Source organism: Thalassophryne amazonica, chromosome 15, assembly GCF_902500255.1.
Source record: "Thalassophryne amazonica chromosome 15, fThaAma1.1, whole genome shotgun sequence".
In the NCBI taxonomy this organism is placed as follows: domain Eukaryota; kingdom Metazoa; phylum Chordata; class Actinopteri; order Batrachoidiformes; family Batrachoididae; genus Thalassophryne; species Thalassophryne amazonica.
Window position 1 is genome coordinate 31,833,325 of NC_047117.1, and position 27,460 is coordinate 31,860,784.

At 39.1% G+C, this 27,460-nt stretch overlaps 1 protein-coding gene and 1 long non-coding RNA gene across 2 annotated transcripts; one reads left to right on the forward strand and one right to left on the reverse strand.

Annotated features, from left to right (window-relative positions):
* Positions 1–646: 646 nt before the first annotated feature.
* LOC117526136 lies at positions 647–13,238 on the reverse strand. Its single transcript, XR_004565217.1, has 3 exons — positions 13,227–13,238; positions 12,106–12,109; positions 647–847 (listed from the first exon to the last, which is right to left on the reverse strand). It is a non-coding gene; the product is annotated as an uncharacterized LOC117526136 (long non-coding RNA).
* Positions 13,239–18,950: 5,712 nt separating this feature from the next.
* Positions 18,951–27,176, forward strand: odam (odontogenic, ameloblast associated). The gene is made up of 6 exons (XM_034188633.1): positions 18,951–19,060; positions 19,152–19,187; positions 19,737–19,784; positions 20,268–20,516; positions 21,061–21,192; positions 27,123–27,176. Exons 1-6 carry the CDS (start codon positions 19,001–19,003, stop codon positions 27,174–27,176), a joined length of 579 nt encoding a protein of 192 aa, XP_034044524.1. The 5' UTR covers positions 18,951–19,000.
* Positions 27,177–27,460: the final 284 nt, after the last annotated feature.

A 27,460-nucleotide genomic window follows, 5' to 3' on the forward strand; every position in this document is an offset into this window, starting at 1 on the left:
TTGGTGTGCTTTTTTCTTATAAATATACACTTCATATCAACTCTGCACCAATTTTACTTTTTTTTTATTTTAATAGTTCTTGTTAATTTTTTTTTTAATCCATTGTTATTGCACATGGTTCTTGCATTGCAAGTAGTTAAAAATATCAATAACATATTGAGCACACTGTACACCATATAATAGAATAAAACCAAAATCAGACAATATAAGCAACACAGGTCCAAGATAAAATATGCCTCTCTGGTAAGATTGCAGAGGAAAAAGTGACATTTGTTTACTATTAGCCAAATAGTGGCGCAACTAAAATTTCCATAATATTTGTTCACTGTGTGACTAAAGTATGAAATTTGGCACACATATTCTAAATTAACTAATACTGATTTCAGATGTTGAGGTGTCTTGGAGCAGCTGACCTCTCATGACCTTACAGGGGTCAATGAAGAATTACACAGGGGTCAAAATTTAAAAATGTTCCAATCATATTGAAAGGTGTATCATCTTATTTCTGTGATCATAACGATTCCAAAAAGGTAAAGTTTAGACTATCCTTGATGAAATGTTGTGGAATTACAGGGTAAAAACAGCAAAAAAGATGACAAAGGTCAATTTCAGTTTGTATAAGAGTCAAAAGATAAAATTGTTCCAATTTTGGTAAAAAGTGATGCAAATTATTGGTTGAGTTAATAGGGTTTCAAACAGGAATACTTTGCACCACCTGTCATGCTTAGTTACCATATTACAGGGTAACGTGTCACATGTCATAAACTCCAAAGGACATCAACTTTGTTTGACCTTTACTTTGGAGACCAAGCATTCAACACAGACAAAACTATTCCATTTATTAATCCTGTTTGCATCACCTTATTGCCAAAATTGGTGCAACTTTAACTTTTGACCCCTGTACAAACTGAAATTGACCTTTGTCATCGTTTTTGCTGTTTATGCCCCATAACTCCAGAACATTTAGTCAAAGATAGTCTAAACTATACCTTTTTGGAATCATTATGATCAGACAAATAATATGATACACCTTTCAATATGATTGGAACATTTTAAAATTTTGACCCCTGTAGGTCATGAGAGGTCAACTCCAGGATACTTCCACATCTGAAAATAAGTCTTAGTTAATTTAGAATATGTGTGCCAAATTTCATGCTTTAGTCACAAAAAGGACAATCATTATGCCTATCTGCTGCACTAAAACCAGTTAAAATACTGTTCTAATACTTTATATATTTGAATAGATCATAAAAAAAGGTTGACAAGCTTGTGGAAGTGAATCTGCTGCAACAGTTTACAATGCAAATACCCCCAGTGGCTAAATAGCCCTTATAGAAATGTAATATGTTTGTAATATCACAGTTAAGACATAATAAAGAAAAAGAAAGTAATCCTAAAATAGAACACCCTGTGGGTTTAGTTCATTCAAATGTCCTGTTGATACCCATGTATTTCCTTTTCAGCAACTTTATAAAAAGTGATTTCTCTCATCCGGCACCATTGTCAAACATGCACAGTACTCAGAGTTTTGATTGCGAACATTTTAATGTGACTAATGTTGTCAAAACAGTGAACTTGTTCTTGATCGTAGGACAGTAACTGTGTAGCTGAAAGTAGTTGATTCTTCTTTTTGAACATTTTCATTGGCAGCCAATTTCACAAATGTCATGACAACTGAATTCTGTCACTGGTGATTCTAAATGGGTATGACTTTGTTGTTATGTCATGTTGGTGGACACGGATCTGCACCAAACCACATGTCTTTATTCGCTAACACCATGTTTGGCTTACTGGTCCACCTCACCGTTGCTGCGGTGACATCACAATGTGACATCTGTAACGACGGGTCTAAGAATCTAAACCACTGATACCTGGTTCAGGTTTGACACGTAAGTTTGAATAATGGGCCTCGGTTAAGTGACAAAGCGTAAATAGTCCACCAGCATGGTCATGATGATCACAAAGGACTTTTTGTTTTGAGCCTGGACTCTGATTGGCCCTTTCTCAGTCACCATGGTAGGAGATGCTCTTTATATAACCGAAGAAACACACTGTGCCTTGGTGTTCGACTGAGCTCAGACATGTTCAGAATACTGTGGATGATCATTCACGCCGTGGCTCTGGTGGTGGTGGAGGGTAGCGTGCCATCAGGGAGCACCGAGGCTCTTGCTGCTGGGGTTGGGAACAATAATGGAGGACCGGGCAACAGTGCTAACCCCGGGGTTCAAAATGGGCTCCCACAGAATGGAGAAACCCTCTTGGCTCACTTAGTCCAAGTAAGCGGGTCGTTCTTCATCCAGCCAGCTGGAAACTCCATCAGCCAGCAGCTAATTCCTGTTATACCTCTCCAGCAAAGTGGAGCGTTTGTGGTTGCACAACCAGGTGGTGCCAGTGTGAGCCCGCAGCAGCTAGGAGGAGTGGCTCAATCACCTAGGGCTGGACCAGTCACGCTGATTGCATTACTTCCACAAAGAAATGTTGGAGGAAGCCCACAGAGAACCCCACTGACTCCTGGTCAACTCCAGCTGATCTCGATGACCGGGACAACCAACCAGCAACAAGTTGCTGCCGACGGATCGACAGCAGGAAGAGCAAGGTTCCTGCGCTCAGCGGCAACTCGCCTCAGGAAAGCAGAGCCTGTGAGAATGAAGACTTCTACTGAAGACGAGGAATCTTCTGGGATAGAAAACTAAATGAGGCCAAACAGCTTTTAAACATCACAAATACATCAGGATTCCCTCTTATATCCTCATGTTGCACCGCTGCCTCTACATGCTGTCTCTGTGAATCACTGTTGTCTCACTGAACAATTAATAAAAGTTTCTGCTAATCTTGCATATTTGTTGAGTTTTTATTTGAAGCTGCTATGTGTAGGATTGAGTGCCATCTAGTGGTGAGGTTGCAGATTGCATTATGACATCGGCGGTCCAGATTTAGTTTCCCTTCCCTTTTTTTTTCAAAAACTTTTTTTAGATTCATACTCTGTTGTCTTGTGATAAGTAATATGTATGACCCTCTGTTTCTCAAAATGAGGGTTCGAGTTCTTGTAGATACTGTATAGAGAAGCAGTGGTGGGCACAGCTAGTTAGCTTTGATAACCATTAAACCGCTAACTGAAAGTTTACTTTCGTAACGTTAAACTGATAAACCCCTAAAAAGCTCATGAAAACATGTAGATTCATTGTTACAGGTAATTATACACTAATGAACACATGGTAATGAATGCCTTATTCAATTTTTGCTACTAAACACACATAAATCATACACACTGTAGCTTTAAAACAGGTATGATTCCACTGAGTCTGCAGTATGAAAATGAGCTTCTGCAAAATACACAAACACAATCTTGTCTTTGTTGTGTCAGCATGAACTCTGAATGATGTTAGTTATTTGTTGAGCTAAAAATATGAACCCGTTTCTATTTGAGCACACCGCTTGAAAAATGTCAGTTGGCCTCTCCATAAATCAATAATATCCAAACCCATTACCATCAGAACTGCTTCATTTACAAATGGAGAAACATTTTTTTAATCATATATCATCTTAAAAAAGGCACAACAAAAATAACCGTACTTATAAGGTGTCATGACAAAACATCATTGCATAACAGGGTATAATTAATGCAAAGTTCCAGACCAGACTTCCACAGAGGTTGTTTATGTGGGGCGTTGTGGCTGATTCATCAGCACGACAGACCGTCTCCAGACGGCCACAGTGTGACATCACACCCAGTGACTTGCTCCCCTGCTGTCAGAAACCAAATATCCTGATGAAACCTGCAGGTAAAAACCCGTCCATGTCTAAAAGTAGAGAAAAGCAAAGAGATAAAGACTTGTTGATTTTGTACTCGTTATAGATGAGTAAGGTGCGTAGTTATTTTAGCAATGGCTTGATGCCAGTATAAAGTCTGCCTCGTCTATTATCTGAAGAGCTGCAGCCATCACAAATAACAGGCCTCGTGAGTATGTTAAATGAAGCCTGTTTTCACTTCAGCAACAAATATGAAGCCTTCCCAGGAAGCTGCAGTCTGCACAACTGTGCATGTCTTCTTTAAATATATCACACCACAGACTGATCTTCAAAGTCACAAATGTTTCTACGCTTTTAATGACTGACTGCTATTGATAATAAGTAGAACTGAAATGATTAATCAATTAATCTATGAGTAATCAACTATTAATCAGCTGTTATTTTGATAATCATTAAAAAAATCAAGTCATTAACATAAATCCAAATTCTTTGATTTCCGCTTCTAAAATGTAAATTTATTTACCAGCTGCTTTATTTGTATCTGACAGTAAAGTGAATTGCTGGAAATTTTTCACCACATTTTCACATTTTATGGATCGAACATATAATTGACTAATCAAAAACATATTTGATTGATCAATCAATTATGAAAATAATCATTACATCCAGCACTAATAATAACTACACAAAACACACCGTATGAAAATATCTTAAGTCATTCTCACGTAGCTTTTATTGATTAAAATGTCTCTGTGGCTTGCATATTACTGGTGTTGGAAATCCATTCATCCAATCCAATGATTCAAGGATATCTTCTTATCTGTGTTTTAAATTATTTATTTATTTTTTGTAGTCAACAACATGAACATCAGACAACACTAATAAATGGACATCAAATACAAAATAAGTATCATACTGTGCCCTATGTTGCACCTGGCACAAAGCGCAGCACAACTATCATCGCTGGAACTGACACAGTTGTCATTTTCACATCCAGGAAACACTTTCATTACATAGCAACTTGCTCTCATCTGTGCGCCCATTCACGAGCGTCCCAAACTCCTCCAGTGCTTTAATTCAACCTGGCTGTGTCTTGAACCACGAAGAATAAAGAAGACAAAATGATGTCTGACCTGCAAAATGGCATCACAATAAGTGCACAGATCATAACCAGCACTAATGTCATCTTCAAGAAGAATTTCCCCAAATATTTCCCACACACTACTTTTCTTTGGGGTGCACTTAAAAAAAACAAAACAAACAAAAAAAAAAAACCTTGACATCAAACTCTACTGCAGTCTTCATGTCCACTCTCAAATCACACACACACACACACACACACACACACACACACACACACACACACACACACACACACACACACACACACACACACACACACACACACACACACACACACACACACACACACACACACACACACACACACACACACAGAGAAGAAAACAAACAAATAAACAAATAAACAAACTAGAAGCACTAAGAGAGTGCAAACCTCTGCCAAGGCCATGGGGTCACTGACGCCATAACAACTACACGCCGTGGAATCATTGAACCTAAAAAAGTCTAACAATGATGTTTGCTCAGTAGTAAAAAAGTTTCATCTGCTGTGACTGGATAGCATGTATCCTTAGCGCTTGGCATCACAGTTTATTGCAACATGCACCTTTCCCAGAAGCTACTGTCATCTGAGCACTGATATTGATATTGCATGTGCTTATAGACAAAAACAAATAAGAGACAAAATTCAATTTATTATTCAACTAAACTGCAAATATGTGAATTTTTTAACATTTATGAAACACTTCTCTAAACAAGGCCATAGGGTCACTGAGCCTAAAGAGATTACCACCTTGGCACAGTGATCTATTTCTTTTTGTCTCTTTCTCTAAAATTGTATATAATAATCATTAGATTATTAATATATAAACAAAAACAAATTTAAGAAATATTACAATTTGAAAACAAATGCACCCGAACGTGATGACAGCTGCAACTGCTTAATCAATCAATCAATCAACTTTTTTCTTATATAGCGCCAAATCACAACAAACAGTTGCCCCAAGGCGCTCCATATTGCAAGGCAAGGCCATACAATAATTATGAAAAACCCCAACGGTCAAAACGACCCCCTATGAGCAAGCACTTGGCAACAGTGGGAAGGAAAAACTCCCTTTTAACAGGAAGAAACCTCCAGCAGAACCAGGCTCAGGGAGGGGCAGTCTTCTGCTGAGACTGGTTGGGGCTGAGGGAAAAAACCAGGAAAAAGACATGCCGTGAAGGGGGGCAGAGATCGATCACTAATGATTAAATGCAGAGTGATGCATACGGAGCAAAAAGAGAAAGAAACAGTGCATCATGGGAACCCCCCACAATCTACGTCTAAAGCAGCATAACCAAGGGATGGTCCAGGGTCACCCGATCCAGCCCTAACTATAAGCCTTAGCGAAAAGGAAAGTTTTAAGCCTAATCTTAAAAGTAGAGAGGGTATCTGTCTCCCTGATCTGAATTGGGAGCTGGTTCCACAGGAGAGGAGCCTGAAAGCTGAAGGCTCTGCCTCCCATTCTACTCTTACAAACCCTAGGAACTACAAGTAAGCCCGCAGTCTGAGAACGAAGCGCTCTAATGGGGTAATATGGTACTACGAGGTCCCTAAGATAAGATGGGACCTGATTATTCAAAACCTTATAAGTAAGAAGAAGAATTTTAAATTCTATTCTAGAATTAACAGGAAGCCAATGAAGAGAGGCCAACATGGGTGAGATATGCTCTCTCCTGCTAGTCCCCGTCAGTACTCTAGCTGCAGCATTCTGAACCAACTGAAGGCTTTTTAGGGAACTTTTAGGACAACCTGATAATAATGAATTACAATAGTCCAGCCTAGAGGAAATAAATGCATGAATTAGTTTTTCAGCATCACTCTGAGACAAGACCTTTCTGATTTTAGAGATATTGCGTAAATGCAAAAAGGCAGTCCTACATATTTGTTTAATATGCACTTTGAATGACATATCCTGATCAAAAATGACTCCAAGATTTCTCACAGTATTACTAGAGATCAGGGAAATGCCATCCAGAGTAACGATCTGGTTAGACACCATGCTTCTAAGATTTGTGGGGCCAAGTACAATAACTTCAGTTTTATCTGAGTTTAAAAGCAGGAAATTAGAGGTCATCCATGTCTTTATGTCTGTAAGACAATCCTGCAGTTTAGCTAATTGGTGTGTATCCTCTGGCTTCATGGATAGATAAAGCTGGGTATCATCTGCGTAACAATGAAAATTTAAGCAATACCGTCTAATAATACTGCCTAAGGGAAGCATGTATAAAGTGAATAAAATTGGTCCTAGCACAGAACCTTGTGGAACTCCATAATTAACTTTAGTCTGTGAAGAAGATTCCCCATTTACATGAACAAACTGTAATCTATTAGACAAATATGATTCAAACCACCGCAGCGCAGTGCCTTTAATACCTATGACATGCTCTAACCTCTGTAATAAAATTTTATGGTCAACAGTATCAAAAGCAGCACTGAGGTCCAACAGAACAAGCACAGAGATAAGTCCACTGTCCGAAGCCATAAGAAGATCATTTGTAACCTTCACTAATGCTGTTTCTGTACTATGATGAATTCTAAAACCTGACTGAAACTCTTCAAATAGACCATTCCTCTGCAGGTGATCAGTTAGCTGTTTTACAACTACCCTCTCAAGAATCTTTGAGAGAAAAGGAAGGTTGGAAATTGGCCTATAATTAGCTAAGATAGCTGGGTCAAGTGATGGCTTTTTAAGTAATGGTTTAATTACTGCCACCTTAAAGGCCTGTGGTACATAACCAACTAACAAAGATAGATTGATCATATTTAAGATTGAAGCATTAAATAATGGTAGGACTTCCTTGAGCAGCCTGGCAGGAATGGGGTCCAATAAACATGCCGATGGTTTGGACGAAGCAACCAATGAAAATAACTCAGACAGAACAACCGGAGAGAAAGAGTCTAACCAAATACCGGCATCACTGAAAGCAGCCAAAGATAACGATACATCTTTGGGATGGTTATGAGTAATTTTTTCTCTAATAGTCAAAATTTGTTAGCAAAGAAAGTCATGAAGTCATTACTAGTTAAAGTTAATGGAATACTCAGCTCAATAGAGCTCTGACTCTTTGTCAGCCTAGCTACAGTGCTGAAAAGAAACCTGAGGTTATACTTATTTTCTTCAATTAGTGATGAGTAGAAAGATGTCCTAGCTTTACGGAGGGCTTTTTTATAGAGCAACAAACTCTTTTTCCAGGCTAAGTGAAGATCTTCTAAATTAGTGAGACGCCATTTCCTCTCCAACTTACGGGTTATCTGCTTTAAGCTACGAGTTTGTGAGTTATACCACGGAGTCAGACACTTCTGATTTAAAGCTCTCTTTTTCAGAGGAGCTACAGCATCCAAAGTTGTCTTCAAAGAGGATGTAAAACTATTGACTATTAATGCTAACTTTTAACATTGAAAATGCCATAGACATGCTAACACATCAGCATCGTGATCAATTTAATCACTTGTTCCTCTTGTCATTTCCAACCACTCCACAAAATTTCAACAAAAATAAATTTAAGGAATATTACAATTTGAAAACAAATGCACCCAAACGTGATGACAGCTGCAACTGCTTAATGCTAACTTTTAACATTGAAAATGCCATAGACATGCTAACACGTTAGCATCGGTGGTGCGTTTAGCACCACTAAACTTTAATCACTTGTTCCTCTTGTCATTTCCAATCACTCCACAAAATTTCATCAAAATCTGTTAAAAATGTTTTGAGTTATCCTGCTGACAAACAGACAAACAAACATGACCGAAAACATAACCTCCTTGGCGGAGGTAACAAACAAATGCATGCATACACAAACATTGATATTGATATTTGTAATGCACAATTATATTTGTGTGGTAGAATTCATTTGATTTGTTAATACACATCCATATCTGCATTTCAGGCCTACAACCCATTACAAAAAGTTAGGATGTGGCAATTTAGGAGTAGAATTTAGGTAAATAAGAAATAAATAATGATGTTATTTTGTAGTGGCAATCTGTGGAAATCTTAAAGCCCGGTGACACGTAGCATGACGACATGACGACACGTTGTTGTGATTATCCCACCTGCTGTGATCCCAGATGGATGCTGTTCTTTGTTCCACTGCCTGCCATGTGGTCTGCGCTGGACACTGTGTATATAAAATAATAATTTTGTGGCAAATCAATTATTTTTTCTGCAAATTGGGCCCTGAAAATGTCTGGAATTGCTTCCTGAATCACAGAGGAGCCTTCAGCTGCAGCTGTTCGGCTGCAGAAAGCATTTGAGCTGTCTAAAAAGGTAATTATTTGTCATGTTTACATTGTCACGGCTTGTGTGTTCTTTCCTTCTTGTGTGCAGGTGTTAAAGTATGTTTATAACAGATTAAACATCTTGTTATAATCCTTCAGACGAGCTGCACTCTGATGCGATCAGCTGATGTCACCACTCGCTCTGTTCACTTCTTTACTTGACTTGACCAGTTGCATGTCGTGTTGGTGATTAGATTGCGCCATGTAGCACGACATTTATGCGTGAAGGATTTTTTGAACATTGGAAAATTCTTTGTGCGCAATAGCATGCACCGGCGCCCCTCTCATGTTCAGTCTGCGCCCATTAAAGATGAGTTTACTCTCCAGCATGACACAGGTCATGACTGTGCCTGAATCAAGTCACACTACGTGTCACTGGGCCTTTACAGATGTTTAGGAAATCTTACAAATGCCGATCTTTCGCAATGCTTTTATAAATGCTTATGCTTCATTTTCATACCCTCGTATAAAAATGACAGCAAAATGGTGCTTTGTCTGCGTGGAACAACCTTGCATACTCAGCCAAGACTTATGTTCCAGTCACAGAATATTCCGTTCTGATAATTTTCAGACAGTACTTATCTCTCAGACGCAGCTGTGAACCAGTGTTGTTATTTTGCTTTCAACAGTTTACCATTTTGTGAAACTGCTAACATTATGCTTCTCAGAGCTCAGTGTCTGTAACCACACCCACCGGGGTGCAGTAATTCTCAATGCCAAAGTGTCTTTAAAGTGTTATGAGATGGAGTGCCAACATTACAAGGTAGCAGAGTTGGTAGTAAGTCACCATCAAGTCACTCTCAAGTCATGAATCAGCAAGTCCCAAGTCAAGTCTCAAGTCATAATGACCACCAAGTGTTTGACAGCTGATTATGCTGTTTGGTCTGCACCCCGCCACCCCAAAAAAAAAAAAAAAATTGGTCCGCCCTGCCTTTTTAGGGGTTGATGACACCGGCACCTCTCAAACTTTGCAGCAGGTGGCAGTACAGCTATGAGACTATTGCAATGCCCATAGGAAGTTTCTATTCCTATGGAAAATTGGTTGCTAAGAAATTTAATAAAAAAACAAAACAAAACACCATCACCAGATCAATATCACATATTAATGTCAAATACAACCACCAGTCCAACTGAATTGTAAATAAAGTGTTGTGAATTGCCACCAGTTGTACTATAAGTTGTAAACCAGATTTATTGTACAGGGATGATTACAAGGACAAATGCTGCATAAATGGTGTGTACTGATTGGGAGGTTTGCAGAGTGGAGACCCGGCCTGCGTTGCGGTGGAAACAGGAAGTCACAGCCTAAGTACTAGTCCCGGTGTGCAGGTGGAGATCCAAGGTGAGGAGTTGTGAGTGGTCCATGGTCCAGGTGGCCCCCTGTGGAGCTGACGGAGAGTGTTGTCACTGCGGAGGAGGAGAGACGGTATGAGGCGGCTGCTCACAATCACTCAGACCCAAACTTGAACAGGTGACTAGAAACATGCAGTTTGCCAAACAGTGAATCAAGAAATACTGTGACAGCACGCAGACAGAAAAGCTCTATACAGAAATAGAGAGGCCAGAAACCAGGTCATGAACACTGAGTTTCTGGTACCTATGAGCTGTTGAACCAGAGTTTATATGGAGGCAGGTTGATTGCAGACAGGTGTGCTCATCAGCTCCACAAGGAATGCCACCTGGAAAGAGAGAGTAGGTACCAGGATGACACACAACAGTTATTTTACAAACTGTTGTCATTTTTGAATGGTTTACCTATTAAAGAGTAAAAACAGAAGGAAATCAATTGTAAGGCCTGAAAGCTATTTTAGCCATAAGGCCAAGTGAGAGGGGGAAGTATTGGCTTTTGAAATACATCAAAGACACTGGACTCGAGAGGATTTAGTACTGCTATAACAGACTGATACAGCAGGTGGCAGTAATGCAACAATAATGATGCCAGGTGCCATTAAACACCATAGAAGAAGAAAGGGTGCGCTTGTTTTTAACCACAGCATCAGCTTTTCAGAGGAGCGCATTCCATGTCAAAACTAAGCCATAAAATATATGTTTACATTTTTTTTTTAAGTTAGCGGTTTTATATGATGAAATAAACGGAACATGGAAACAAATTTTGATGAAAATCTGTGTTTTGCAGGACAGAGGCCATCTTGGAAGTACTAATGCTACAATGTCAAAAATAAAGGTTTAATATCAAAATAAAGGTTTTGAAAATTAAACCCCCAAATTTTCATAATAAAGGATGCACATCATCGTGCCATGCGTAAGCCATATCCGAAAGTTGAGGTCGATCTGACAGAGAGATATGCGAGCCACATGCACACACACACACACACACACACACACACACACACACACACACACACACACACACACACACACACACACACACACACACACACACACACACACACACACACACACACACACACACACACACACACAGACACACAGACATTTCTTACTTTATAGATAAGATATTGCATAAACAAAACAAAGTTGGACCCTTGAATGATCGAGTGCCTCTAAGTTCAACAAATTGGATTATCCCCTTTATATATCTTTAGTTTGTTGAATTACAAGATGAATATATATATATATATATATATTCTTTTGGAGTATCTGGTCTGCACAGGGTAGCTGGGACGGACTAACTGACTCACTGCCTGTGCAGGGAATTAAAGGTGTTACAGTTGGGTTTTGGGTCTCTAAATACCTGATGCATGCATTTCTCCTTTCTTTCTGTTTTTTGGGAGTGGACGACCTGAAGATACGATCATATGTTTACTCAAACCACAACCCGCAACGTTAATGCCTCACAATGCTTTTTTTTGTTTGTTTTTTTAAGTCAGCACCATTCAGATGGCTGAATCATTGTTACTGATTGTGACCACACAAAAATATTGAGAACAATGTAAAGCGTCTTTGAAACAGGCAAGTCACTTTGTCACCTTTCTTTGAATGTCCCATAATACATACGCAGGTGACAGAAATAGTTTGTGAGCAAACTGCTGCTCTCTTCTATAATTGGTTCTTAATAATCCTTACAAACGATAAAAGACGCAAACACCTCAGCATCTTGGACATACAGCATTTGAAGCATTTGAAGAACACAAAATATAAGGTATGTGGCGCACAATAATAATAATATCTTTACATATATAGAACTTCCACAATAATTAATTTGAAAGTGCTTTACATTTTTTTTCAGTGTACAGTGGATTTCTGTGTGAGTATTTAATGTGTTTTTATGAGCCATTTGAAGAAGAATTTCTGACCTTTTTGAGACAAAGTTTATTCTATTCTATTCTATTACACCATTGAAAAATCTCAGAATTTAAAGCTGCCAAATTAATATTGAACTTGTGTATTAAGTGTGTCAACATGTTAAAATAAAATATTTTTAATCTTCTGACAGGTCTGAGGTTTCAAAAATGAAGCTTCTTCTTATTTTCATATTTGTAACCACTTCATATTATGTAAGTAAATAAATCAATGAGATTATCAGAGGCAAAAGTATAAAATCAGTGCTTCTCACATGCTGTGTTGATCTGTTTGTGGACTGCAGGTCAGTGCAGGTAAGGTAAGTAAAACCTTTTTTCATTATTGTGATTCTTCACTGTGTTTTTGAGTTAAAAGCGTAACATCTAACTAACATTTTTAAGGTAAGTGAACTCAGGAAGTCTCTGCTGCCAGGTGCCTTGAGTTTTTCAAATGAGTTTTGAGTTCTTCCATTCTAACCACATGGTAACGTGTCTTTCTTGTCTTCACAGACACTGAGGATGCTGGCAGCTCTGAACGGAGGGATGGGTCTAGGGGTCAATCCCGCATTGATGAATGGAGGCCTTAACCCGCCCATTTTAAATGGAGGTGGTGGGGGTTTCTTTGGGCAGCCCCAGTTTGCTCAGGTTGGTCCATCTGGTTGCTAATTCACTCATGTCAAATGAGAAACGTTTTTCACAGGATGCACTGATCAGAAAGCAGGAAAGAAGATTCGAGTTTCATGTTTAATTTCAATTTTAGGTCGTATGGATTTCACTACATGAACAGAGTACAAATGTTTCAAAGAAACTGTTTAAATTAGCCATTTGTATTTATGTTCCAGTGTATATATATATAGTTGCATGACTCAGTGTTAAACGTAAGGTTGCAGGGGTTAAAAAAAAATAAAAATAAAATCAAAAAGTTGAATGCTAACTAGCATATACCACAAGATGGTGCTGTTCTGTTGAGTCATGTTAAGTGGTCTTCATGGAAAATGCTTCAGTGTATTTGGAAAGGTTTTCTTTTCATGAGTGTGATATTTAACTGTTAGCATTTAAATTACTGAGTCACGTAAAAACACTTGTTGTTGTTGATGTGAGCTTTGATTACAGTGTTGTTGGAGACTCACACTGTCCTCTCTCCCTGTCAAAGCTCGTTCCTGGATTTCCTGCTTTTGCAGTACCGGGTCCCGTCCCAAATCTATACTCAGCTCCTGCTGTCAGTGGGGTTAGTAACACCAAGAACCTTTTTAGAACACATATTTAAACACCCGTGATCCTGTCTGAAGTGTGATAAAAATTCATGATTTCCTGTCTCCTGGTAGCTCCCCTACATGGGGGCCCCTGCTGTGGCAGCGATGAATCCTCTGCAGCAGCCTGTGATGGTAATTTTATTTCAACTTCTATTCATGTTCAGTCATTAAACATAAAGTGATGATATGTAACATTTAACAACAAATCAAACACAAATATTACCGGAGGTAACGTCATGTTGTTGCACACTTCGTTTAGGGCTTCCCAGGTGGCGCTGTGCTTCAGCAGCCTCCTGCTCAGCCTGATGTACTCAGACGATTCAGGGTGAGAAACAATGAACTGTGCAAATGTGACTGAAAACGCCACTCACTAATTCTGTTCTTTCAACCTGCAGCGCCAGATTATGAAACAGATAAAGGCCTCAACAACCCCAGTGGACACTCAGGTAACATTAACAGATTTATTTTCACCCAGGATGTGAGACAGATATGTAAGAGACAACTAAATTCTTACTGTCTTTATTTAATCAGATTCCACTTCCTACTGACATGTCAACAACAACAAATGTCTGCATCGGAGATGATCACAAAGATGACTAAAATGTCACCTGACAAGACACATGACAATAAACCTGATGTGATTAAATGTTGTTGATGTTGTTTTGTTGCAGTTTTTTGAAAAGGGTAGTTTATAAACAACCTGTACGAATTACTGGCCACTTTATTATGTACACCCATTCAATTGCGTGGCAGCAACTCAACACATTCAGGTAGCTAGATGTGGTGAAGACGACTTGCTGAAGTTCAAACTGAGCATCAGAATGGGGAGGAAAGGGGATTTAAGCGACTTTGAATGTGGCATGGTTGTTCAATCAATCAATCAATCAATCAATCAATTTTTTTATATAGCGCCAAATCACAACAAACAGTTGCCCCAAGGCGCTTTATATTGTAAGGCAAGGCCATACAATAATTATGTAAAACCCCAACGGTCAAACGACCCCCTGTGAGCAAGCACTTGGCTACAGTGGGAAGGAAAAACTCCCTTTTAACAGGAAGAAACCTCCAGCAGAACCAGGCTCAGGGAGGGGCAGTCTTCTGCTGGGACTGGTTGGGCTGAGGGAGAGAACCAGGAAAAAGACATGCTGTGGAGGGGAGCAGAGATCGATCACTAATGATTAAATGCAGAGTGGTGCATACAGAGCAAAAAGAGAAAGAAACAGTGCATCATGGGAACCCCCCAGCAGTCTACGTCTATAGCAGCATAACTAAGGGATGGTTCAGGGTCACCTGATCCAGCCCTAACTATAAGCTTTAGCAAAAAGGAAAGTTTTAAGACTAATCTTAAAAGTAGAGAGGGTGTCTGTCTCCCTGATCTGAATTGGGAGCTGGTTCCACAGGAGAGGAGCCTGAAAGCTGAAGGCTCTGCCTCCCATTCTACTCTTACAAACCCTAGGAACTACAAGTAAGCCTGCAGTCTGAGAGCGAAGCGCTCTATTGGGGTGATATGGTACTACGAGGTCCCTAAGATAAGATGGGACCTGATTATTCAAAACCTTATAAGTAAGAAGAAGAATTTTAAATTCTATTCTAGAATTAACAGGAAGCCAATGAAGAGAGGCCAATATGGGTGAGATATGCTCTCTCCTTCTATCAATCAATCAATCAATCAACTTTTTTCTTATATAGCGCCAAATCACAACAAACAGTTGCCCCAAGGCGCTCCATATTGTAAGGCAAGGCCATACAATAATTATGAAAAACCCCAACGGTCAAAACGACCCCCTATGAGCAAGCACTTGGCAACAGTGGGAAGGAAAAACTCCCTTTTAACAGGAAGAAACCTCCAGCAGAACCAGGCTCAGGGAGGGGCAGTCTTCTGCTGAGACGTGGTTGGGGCTGAGGGAAAAAAACAGGCAAAAGACATGCCGTGAAGGGGGGCAGAGATCGATCACTAATGATTAAATGCAGAGTGATGCATACGGAGCAAAAAGAGAAAGAAACAGTGCATCATGGGAACCCCCCCACAATCTACGTCTAAAGCAGCATAACCAAGGGATGGTCCAGGGTCACCCGATCCAGCCCTAACTATAAGCCTTAGCGAAAAGGAAAGTTTTAAGCCTAATCTTAAAAGTAGAGAGGGTATCTGTCTCCCTGATCTGAATTGGGAGCTGGTTCCACAGGAGAGGAGCCTGAAAGCTGAAGGCTCTGCCTCCCATTCTACTCTTACAAACCCTAGTCCCCGTCAGTACTCTAGCTGCAGCATTTTGAATTAACTGAAGGCTTTTTAGGGAACTTTTAGGACAACCTGATAATAATGAATTACAATAGTCCAGCCTAGAGGAAATAAATGCATGAATTAGTTTTTCAGCATCACTCTGAGACAAGACCTTTCTGATTTTAGAGATATTGCGTAAATGCAAAAAAGCAGTCCTACATATTTGTTTAATATGCGCTTTGAATGACATATCCTGATCAAAAATGACTCCAAGATTTCTCACAGTATTACTAGAGATCAGGGTAATGCCATCCAGAGTAAGGATCTGGTTAGACACCATGTTTCTAAGATTTGTGGGGCCAAGTAAAATAACTTCAGTTTTATCTGAGTTTAAAAGCAGGAAATTAGAGGTCATCCATGTCTTTATGTCTGTAAGACAATCCTGCAGTTTAGCTAATTGGTGTGTGTCCTCTGGCTTCATGGATAGATAAAGCTGGGTATCATCTGCGTAACAATGAAAATTTAAGCAATACCGTCTAATAATACTGCCTAAGGGAAGCATGTATAAAGTGAATAAAATTGGTCCTAGCACAGAACCTTGTGGAACTCCATAATTAACTTTAGTCTGTGAAGAAGATTCCCCATTTACATGAACAAATTGTAATCTATTAGACAAATATGATTCAAACCACCGCAGCGCAGTGCCTTTAATACCTATGGCATGCTCTAATCTCTGTAATAAAATTTTATGGTCAACAGTATCAAAAGCAGCACTGAGGTCTAACAGAACAAGCACAGAGATGAGTCCACTGTCCGAGGCCATAAGAAGATCATTTGTAACCTTCACTAATGCTGTTTCTGTACTATGATGAATTCTAAAACCTGACTGAAACTCTTCAAATAGACCATTCCTCTGCAGATGATCAGTTAGCTGTTTTACAACTACCCTTTCAAGAATTTTGGTTGGAGATTGGCCTATAATTAGCTAAGATAGCTGGGTCAAGTGATGGCTTTTTAAGTAATAGTAGTGCTATGTGACCAAAAAGACCAATCCAGGTCCTGAGTACACCTCCCACTGCCACACGGGAAACAAGGCACCACCAGACCCAGCAGACCCCCACAAATCCAACAAGACCAAGCACCCACGACACGCACAGTCCTAAGGCCACGAAACTGGGCTACCAGCCTGTCTGGTGCCAGACAGGCTGGTCTGAGTATTTCAGAAACTGCTGATATACTGGGATTTTTGCATACAATCATCACAAGGGTTCACAGAAAATGGTCCAAAAAAGAAAAAGGTATCTGTTGAGTGGCAATTGAAATTACAGTGCATCTGGAAAGTATTCACAGCACTTTTTCCATATTTATTTTACAGTCTTCTTCCAAAATGGATGAAATTATTTATTTCCCTCAAATTTTTTACACAAAGTAAGTACCCCATAATGACAATATGAAAAATGTTTTTTTTTTATTTTTGCCTATATATATATATATATATATATATATATATATATATATATATATATATATATATATATATATATATATATATATATATATATATATATATAAACTAAGAAATCATATATACATAAATATTTGCCATGAAGCTCAAAATTGAGCTCAGGTGCATTCTGTTTCCACTGATCATCATTTGGGAGGCGAGTCCTGGAGGAAACACGAGACATCCTGGATGAAAACCTGCTCCAGAGTGCTCTTGACCTCAGACTGGGGCTACGGTTCATCTTTCAGCAGGACAATGACCCTAAGCACACAGCCAAGATATCAAAGGAGTGGCTTCAAGACAACTCTGTGAATATCCTTGAGTGGCCCAGCCAGAGCCCAGACCTGAATCCGATTGAACATCTCTGGAAAGATCTGAAAATGGCTGTGCTCCAACTCTCCCCATCCAACCTAATGGATCTTGAGAGGTGCTACAAAGAGGAATGGGCAAAACTGCTCAACAATAGGTGCACCAAGCTTATGGCATCATATTGAAGAAATATCAGTGTGTTTGTCTGCTATATGATATATTTAACTGAAACTGCTGATCCAAACAACCAATGATTTATAAAGGAAAATCATGGAAATCATCAGGCGTACCCAAACTTATTTGTGCATCTTAATTTGTTTATGGCATTTCAAATAATTTCAAATACAAAAAGTAAATCAGGTTTCTCAATAGGAACATTTCTAAAATGATCTTCCTTAGACTCAAACTGAAAGTAAATCTCTACAATTTGATCTCTACGCTTGTGGCCTAGATTGCTGTGTCCTTTTCTTTCTTTAAGTTTTTTTTATATTTTATTTATTTATTTTTTACACTTTCTATCACAATAATGGTCTATTTATTTGGCTCCCTGAAGCTAATACCAGGATATTTCCCTTTGACCATTTTTCTAGACAAGGTGAATTTTGAGCAAATTATTGACAGTGTGAATCCTTTATTTGAATACTCAGAAATATAATTATAGTGATGCTTAATGCAATTTTATTACTTTATTTGTAAAGAAATCCAAAGGGATTACAGATGTAAAGATGAGAATTTACAACCTGAATCCCAACAGATTTAACTACAATTTACCAGTAAAAGTCAAATATCAGTGCTTTTTCTTGTTGTCTTTTTCTTATTTTAATCTTCCCGGTGTTCTGACATCTGTCACTACATGCTGCAGACCCACAAAACCTGTGCAAGACAAAACATACCTGCACAGACAAAACCATCTTGACAGAAAGCATGTTTCTAATTGTAAACAGCTGAGGGTCGTGTCAGTGATTTGTTGCAGAGCACGTCACAGTGTTTGGAGACATGACTTACACCTAATAACATACTAAAGTGACCCATGTTGCAACAGTCTGTCTGATGCCATGAGAAACGTCTGTCACACTGACCACACGGTGTCTGGCTCACTCACCGGTGGACTATAACAGCTCACACTGGACCATTTACAAGGAACATCAGCGAGACACTAAAGAAGACATACAGACAGAGAAACAACTGCCAGATAAAAGGTAACTTACAGTTTTAACTTGATCTCAGTAAAAACTGGGACTTTGAGGTACTAACTGGACCCAACAGATTTTTTTTTCCACTGCGCTTTAGAAGGACACCATGAAGCTGCAGACGGCTCTGCTGTTGATCTGTCTGATCAGGACCACCTGTTCTCTTCCGGTATGTTCACTCCATATGATGCTTGATTCTGATAACAGGCCAGTTTCTTTCAAATCATGTAATATATCTTATTTTTATGCATAATTTGTAGGTGCAGATTGGCATTATTGCAAGCAATAGCAATGAGGTAAATATAACTACTATATATTACATGATCTATCTATCTATCTATCTATCTATCTATCTATCTATCTATCTATCTATCTATCTATCTATCTATCTATCTATCTATCTATCTATCTATCTATCTATCTATCTATCTATCTATCTATCTATCTATCTATCTATCTATCTATCTATCTATCTATCTATCTATCTATCTATCTATCTATCTATCTATCTATCTATCTATCTATCTATCTATCTAGCTATTTATCTATCTATCTATCTATATAAACAATAATAATATGTTTTCCAGAGTATAAGTCACACCTTTTTTTTCTGTATCATCAGCTCTTTAATATTTTATTAATAGAGTTTATTTGTTTAGTGATTTGATTCCTGGAAAAATCCTATATAAATAGTCATTGTAATTATTATTGTGAAAAATGTGTGATTTACATATATATATATATATATGTATATTATCATTAACAATTATTTAATTAACTATCTTTTAACTTTCTACTCTATTTATATTATAGTATTCATTTATAAAATTCTTTTGTGTGTATAGATTTTACGGCTGAATGGTCTCACACTTGCAGCTCTTGGGCAAACACAGGTACATTTAATCACACACCTTTATGACCATGACACCATGATCATTTCTTGACCTTTCCAGAGCCTACGTATATGACCTGTAAAATGCAGTGACTGAATGAATGAGTCCTTCCCTTTCAATTTGGTAACATGATAACTCAAAAGCAATAAATGCTATTTTCTTGCAAGTCACCAAAACAAAAAGGACTTCTAATGAGTTAAACCAATCACGCATTGATTAACTATTTTGCATCAGATCAATACAAAAAAACAAGTGGGGTTTGCTTATGTCAGATAGCTACTTTCGAGAGGTGGGGATGGAATGCTTATCTGTCTAGGTGGTTGCCATCCAGGACCCAAGCGGTTCCATAGTGTGGTGGATGTGATGACACATGGCGCCAGTACATGCTTCCAGATCTGACCTGAGATATATGCATGATGAAATTTAAAAACAAATGTATGAAATAAGACAGAAACATAACTAAACTGCTTCCTCCTCCTCCAGGCTTCTTCCTTATTGCCACAGTTTGTGCTGCAGCAGCAGCAGCCAGAGGTGCTGCTCACTCCACAGGTGGTGAACCTCAACCCTCAAGTGACTGGTCCATTTGGCCCCCAGGGGCCTCAGCTGCTGCTCCCCACACAGGGCAACCAACTTCCACCGCTACTTTTACCAAATGGGCAACAGGAGCAGTCTGGACCTCCACAGGACCCCAGTGCACGGATTAAGGCCCAGCAGGCCCAGAATCCTGCTCAGGTGCAAACAGCTTAAATACTCACAGTAGTTGGTGTTACAAGCTGGCGCAAGGCTTCTTTCTGTCACACAGAAGACTGAATCATTGTTCTATCTCATTTCAAGATGTTTCCACAGATCCAGTACCCGGTTTATGGACTTCCTCAGGTATTGGAATGTTACTTATGTTTTACCAGACATGGATATTCTCATGCAGTACCTTGCATCCAGTCTCATTTACTTTTTCATTGTATTATCTTGTACTAAACATCTCAGTGCAGCACAGATCAATTCACTGATTCTTGTTAAAATATGAAGGAAAATTAAGATAAATTAATTTTATTCCTATAAATAATAAAATGCACATATTATTACTAATACATGTTTAAGTCAGTTTTATTTCAGATTATAGTCTTGTAGTGTTTACATGTGTGTGTATATATATATATATATATATATATATATATATATATATATGTATATATGCGTGTGTGTGTGTGTGTCATTAAAAGCTCTTTTTGATGCAGATGCATTGCTGCTGATTGACACTTGATTCTTTGATCCACAGGGATTTCCTTACTTTATGCCACCTTACAGCTTCTCCCAGCAGAGGAACAATGCAGTTCTGCAGCCCAACAACGGCTTTGTGTCTTCACAGGTCATAGGCAAAACCACTGAGAGGTCACAGCTCCCTCTGCAGGTTAGACACGCAACATTGCATGAAAGAAAAGCATGCTTATTTTTGTTCATTTAAAAAAAACAAACCAAAACATAAACCGGGCAGTCGTGGTGGCCAACCATGTACATGTACTTGTTTCCGGTGAGGAGGGTTCCTGGTTCAAACCCCACCCCTGTTTGTTCTCCAATATGGAGTTCATCAGGAAGGGCATCTGGCATAAATCAGTGTGGCGATCTGCTGTTTTGGGGAAATTGGGGGGAAAAAAAACAAGGGAGAAGCTTACTCTACTATACAAGATAAAAACATTATTCTATTGCCAAATATGCGTATCATAAAAAAAAGTGTTTCCACACTGGAAAATTATAGAAGCCACTAGAGAAATTGGCAGCAGTCGATCTGCTCTGTGTAAGCCTGATCCCGTCAGATCTGCAAAGCTAAGCAGTGCGGGGCCTGGTTAGTACTTGGATGGGAGACCTCTTTGGAACACCAGCGGCTGTGTGTTTCTCCAGGTGAAACTGGAGTTGTGTCAGGAAGGGCATCCGGCATAAAACCAAATACCTGTGCAGATCTGGCTGTATCCGCTGTGGTGACCCCGAACACAAAAGGGGAGCAGCTGAATGGACAACAAAAGTGACAAAGTGACAAAGTTTTTATTCGGCACACAAATATTCAAATAGAAAAAAAATGAACAATTCCACAAACAAACACAGACAAAACTAGTGAGTCCGAAAGGGTGTGGGCTGAAGCAAAGCTTATTAGCGCCCACCCCTGCTCGTACAAGTCCAACAATTCTTATCAGTCGTATTTACATAAATACAAATTCACTACTACATGTCGACACACAGACATACACATCAATATACTATTCACTTATAATTATATTTATATAGTACCAGATCACAAGAAAGTCGAATCAAGGCACTTTATGCCAGTAAGGACTAACCTTACCAACCCCCAGAGCGAGCACTAGGCAACCGTGGTGAGGAAAAACTCCCTATAAGGAAGAAACCTCAAGCAGACCAGGCTCTTGGGGGTGACCCTCTGCTTGGGCTGTGCCATATATACCTATATACATACTTATATACTTTACAAACATAAATATATACATACATACATATACACAGTCACTTATATACATATACACCTACCCATATCTATATATCTACATACGCATATACACACCCACACATTCAAATATACAATGAGTCCCACTTATAAATTGAACATTCCATATAAATCAAATTATATTTGCTTCTTTATGATACTTAGACATGATGTTCTTTTTGAGTAGTTTCTTAAATCTTACTAAGTTACTACTCATTCTAACCTCTGTTGAACATTTGTTCCATTTCCTCACCCCAACCACAGACACACAAAACCCTTTACATTTGTTCTTACTGCTGGTTTCATAAAAATTGCACAACCTCTTAAACTATATCTGGATTCCCTCAATCGGAACAGACTCTGGACATGTCTCGGTAAGGCTTGGTTTTTCGCTCGAAATAAAGTTTGAATTGTAATGTAATCGACCAAATCTATGAATTTTAATAAATTTAAAGACACAAATAAAGAATGAGTTGGTTCACGATATTGTTTATTGCAGATGATTCGTATGGCTCGTTTTTGCAAAAGGAATATTGGATTGGTATTTGATTTGTAAGTGTTTCTCCATGACTCAACACAATATGTCATATATGGTACCATCAGAGAATGATATAAAGTAAGTAACCCTTCTTGCGGCAGTAGGTCTTTGGCTTTATACAGAATGGCTATAGTTTTTGACAATTTTGATTTCACATAATTTATATGTGGTTTCCAGCTAAGTTTATTATCAATTATAACACCTAAAAATTTATTCTCTGTTACTAAGTCAATTTCCTTATTGTTTATAGTTAAATTTTTACATTTGGGTGCCTGTTTATTTCCAAATATAATACATTTAGTTTTCCCAAGGTTGAGTGACAACTTATTAGCGTCAAACCAAACCTTAAATTTTTCCAGTTCTTTCTCCACTATGTCCAGAAGCTGTTCAAGATTTTCACCGCTACAGAACACAGTTGTATCATCCGCAAAAAGGACACATCTCAGTGAACTCGACACCCAACTTATATCATTTATATAGATTATAAACAACAAAGGACCCAGCACTGAGCCCTGCGGCACCCCACATGTGACATCCCTGAGTTCAGAATTTGTATTATTGAACTGAACATACTGAAATCTGCCTTGTAAATAACTAGCTATCCATTCATATGCCAGACCTCTGATTCCATATTTCTGCAGTTTAATTAATAGTATTCCATGGTTAATTGTGTCAAACACTTTCTGTAAATAAAAAAAAGAACACCTATTGTGTATTGTTTATTGTCAATTGCAGTTGCTATACTTTCCACAAAGTCCATCAAAGCATGTGATGTAGTTCGAGACCATATTGTTCTTCACAAATGATGTTATGCTTCAGTAAATAATCATTTAATCTTTTAGCAAATATTTTTTCCAAAATTTTGGAAAATTGTGGCAGGAGTGATATAGGTCTATAATTAGAAAATGTGTGTTTGTCACCAGTTTTAAACAGAGGAATTACTTTGGCTATTTTCATTTGAGAAGGAAATTTACCAGTACTTAGTGACATATTGCAAATATAATTGAACGGTTTTACTATACAATCAATAACTTTTTTTAATAAAGCCATATCCAAATTATTAAAATCAGTCGATTTCTTACTTTTTAAACCATGAACCAGATCAAGTATTTCCCTTTCATGAGTACCACCAATGAACATTGAAACAGATTTGTTAAACGTTGAATTATTTACCCAGAAGTTATTAGTTGATGAGTCAATTTTACTGGCAAGATTTTTACCCACATTAACGAAGTATTCATTAAAGTGTTCAGCAATAGACTCGTCGTTATCCATCGTGATGTAGTTGTTACTCTGAAAAATGAAGGATAATCTCTAGTTATTCTATTCTTTTTTACTATTTCATTTAATATGTTCCATGATAAAATATTCTTTTCTGATTTAATGCAGGTGTGGTGGCCAAGTGGTTCATGCACTTGGTTTCAGTGCGGAAGGTTCCCGGTTCAAATCTCACCCCTGCCACATTTCCCCATGTAATGTAGGCTGCGTCAGGAAGGGCATTTGGCGTAAAACCTGTGCTAATTTAACATGCAGCTCCACGTTGGATTTGCTGTGGCGACACCGAGTGCAAACAAGGGAGCAGCCGAAGGGATTTACTATTCTTTTCTGACTTAATGCAAACTACAAATACATATATTTAAAACACTGAACTACATTCTTTCTTGAAAATTTGAATAATTATTTATTGAAAAATAATAATACTAATATTACTGCTACTACTACTACTTCTACTAATAATAATCTATCGCACATGAAACATCTTGTTGGTGTCAACAATAAATTAACTACATAAAAAAACAAAAAACACAGAAAGAGTTGCAAACATTTGAGCTTATCTGGCTCATTCATTTACTGAAAGTCACATGATTTTAATTCATTTAACTTGAATACTTTTGTTTTATGATAATCTGTGTTCGTGCAGATAATGCCGAAAAGATATATTTTTTTCCATCCATCCATCCATCCATTTTCTTCCGCTTTATCCGGAGTCGGGTTGCGGGGACAGCAGCTCAAGCAAAGCCGCCCAGACCTCCCGATCCACACACACCTCCCCCAGCAACTCTGGGGGAACCCCAAGGCGTTCCCAAGCCACCCGAGAGATGTAGTCCCTCCAGCGTGTCCTGGGTCTTCCCCGGGACCTCCTCCCAATGGGACGCGCCCGGAACACCTCTCCAGTGAGGTGTCCAGGGGGCATCCGGAAAAGATGCCTGAGCCACCTCAACTGACTCCTTTCGATGTGGAGGAGCAGCGGCTCGACTCCAAGCTCCTCCCGAGTGACCAAGCTCCTCACCCTATCTCTAAGGGTGCGCCCAGCCACCCTGTGGAGGAAAGTCATCTCGGCTGCTTGTACTTGCGATCTCGTTCTTTCGGTCATGAGCCAAATCTCATGACCATAGGTGAGGATCGGAACGTAGATCGATCGGTAAATCAAGAGCTTTGCCCCCCTACTCAGCTCTCTGTTCACCTTTTCTTTTTTTTTTTAAATAAGTGTTTATAGCACGGTGAATGGGCAGCACAGTGTCTTAGTGGTTAGCACTGTTGCCTCACAGCAAGAAGGTCATGGGATCGATTCCCATCTGGGCCCTCTCTGTGTGGAGTTTGCATGTTCTCCCCATTTGTGTGGGTTCTGTCCGGGTCCTCTGCCTTTTCCCCATATCCAGAGACATGCAAATTAGGTGAATTGGAAAGTTTAAATTGTCTGTAGGTGTGCGTGCGGGTGTGAATGTGTTTGTCTATATGTGTCCCTGCGACAGACTGGTGTCCTGTCCAGGGTGTACCCCACCTCAAGCTCTATGACTGCTGGGATAGGCTCCTGCACCTGTGACCCTTAACTGGAGTAAGCGGCTGAAGATCAGTCAGTAAAGTGTTTATAGCTCATGAAATGTGCACAATAACAAGTGGCTAATTGAATTTCAGTTTCTGTTTACAGCCATTAACAAGCACAAAATCCTCATTTACATACTCTTGTCAACATCAGGTTATTGCCCAGTGTCAATTGCTCATTTGCTCTTAGTAAATCACCTACACAATGCGTAAAAGTTTGGATTGCCCATGTAATTTAACACTTGCTGTCTGGGATCTTAGTATACTCAACAAAAATATAAACGCAACACTTTTGGTTTTGCTCCCATTTTGTATGAGATTAACTCAACGATCTAAAACTTTTTCCACATACACAATATCACCATTTCCCTCAAATACTGTGCACAAACCAGTCTAAATCTGTGATAGTGAGCACTTCTCCTTTGCTGAGATAATCCATCCCACCTCACAGGTGTGCCATATCAAGATGCTGATTAGACACCATGATTAGTGCACAGGTGTGCCTTAGGCTGCCCACAATAAAAGGCCACTCTGAAAGGTGCAGTTTTGTTTTATTGGGGGGGATACCAGTCAGTATCTGGTGTGACCACCATTTGCCTCATGCAGTGCAACACATCTCCTTCGCATCATCCGTGAAGAGAACACCTCTCCAAAGTGCCAAACAGCAGCGAATGTGAGCATTTGCCCACTCAAATTGGTTACGACGACGAACTGGAGTCAGGTCGAGACCCCGATGAGGACGACGAGCATGCAGATGAGCTTCCCTGAGACAGTTTCTGACAGTTTGTGCAGAAATTCTTTGGTTATGCAAACCGATTGTTCCAGCAGCTGTCCGAGTGGCTGGTCTCAGACGATCTTGGAGGTGAACATGCTGGATGTGGAGGTCCTGGGCTGGTGTGGTTACACGTGGTCTGCGGTTGTGAGGCTGGTTGGATGTACTGCCAAATTCTCTGAAACGCCTTTGGAGATGGCTTATGGTAGAGAAATGAACATTCAATACACGAGCAACAGTTCTGGTTGACATTCCTGCTGTCAGCATGCCAATTGCACGCTCCCTCAAATCTTGCAACATCTGTGGCATTGTGCTGTGTGATAAAACTGCACCTTTCAGAGTGGCCTTTTATTGTGGGCAGTCTAAGGCACACCTGTGCACTAATCATGGTGTCTAATCAGCATCTTGATATGGCACACCTGTGAGGTGGGATGGATTATCTCAGCAAAGGAGAAGTGCTCACTATCACAGATTTAGACTGGTTTGTGCACAGTATTTGAGGGAAATGGTGATATTGTATATGTGGAAAAAGTTTTAGATCTTTGAGTTCATCTCATACAAAATGGGAGCAAAACCAAAAGTGTTGCGTTTATATTACATTAAGGGTTTCACACTAGAATGACGTGTATTCAAAAAGCAACTTCAGTACAACGCATGAATTCAACTCTCTATTGTATGCGCATATTTGGTTTAAAAATGGCTTACTTTTTGCAGCATAAATACTGCATCTACATGTTTGTCAAGCTGCCCTATTTGAATTATCTATGATATATAAATCAGTGCAACCACATATGGTGCGTGCCTTTACTTTGCTATTTATATGACACATAACCTGAACACAAAGCAAGGTGTAGGGTGCAAAAGGGTTGCATTTATTTATTTAACTAGATATAGGTGTGTTTTGGTCATAACATGATTTAAACCAGTCAGAGTGTCATCTGCTGTTGCTTTGAGCCAGGTACATTGCTATCCAGTAAGTTACAGATGTGAGATATTTTCTGGTGAGGAAATGGCTATGTTCCTGAAATCATCCACCAAAGCTCCCTGAGATG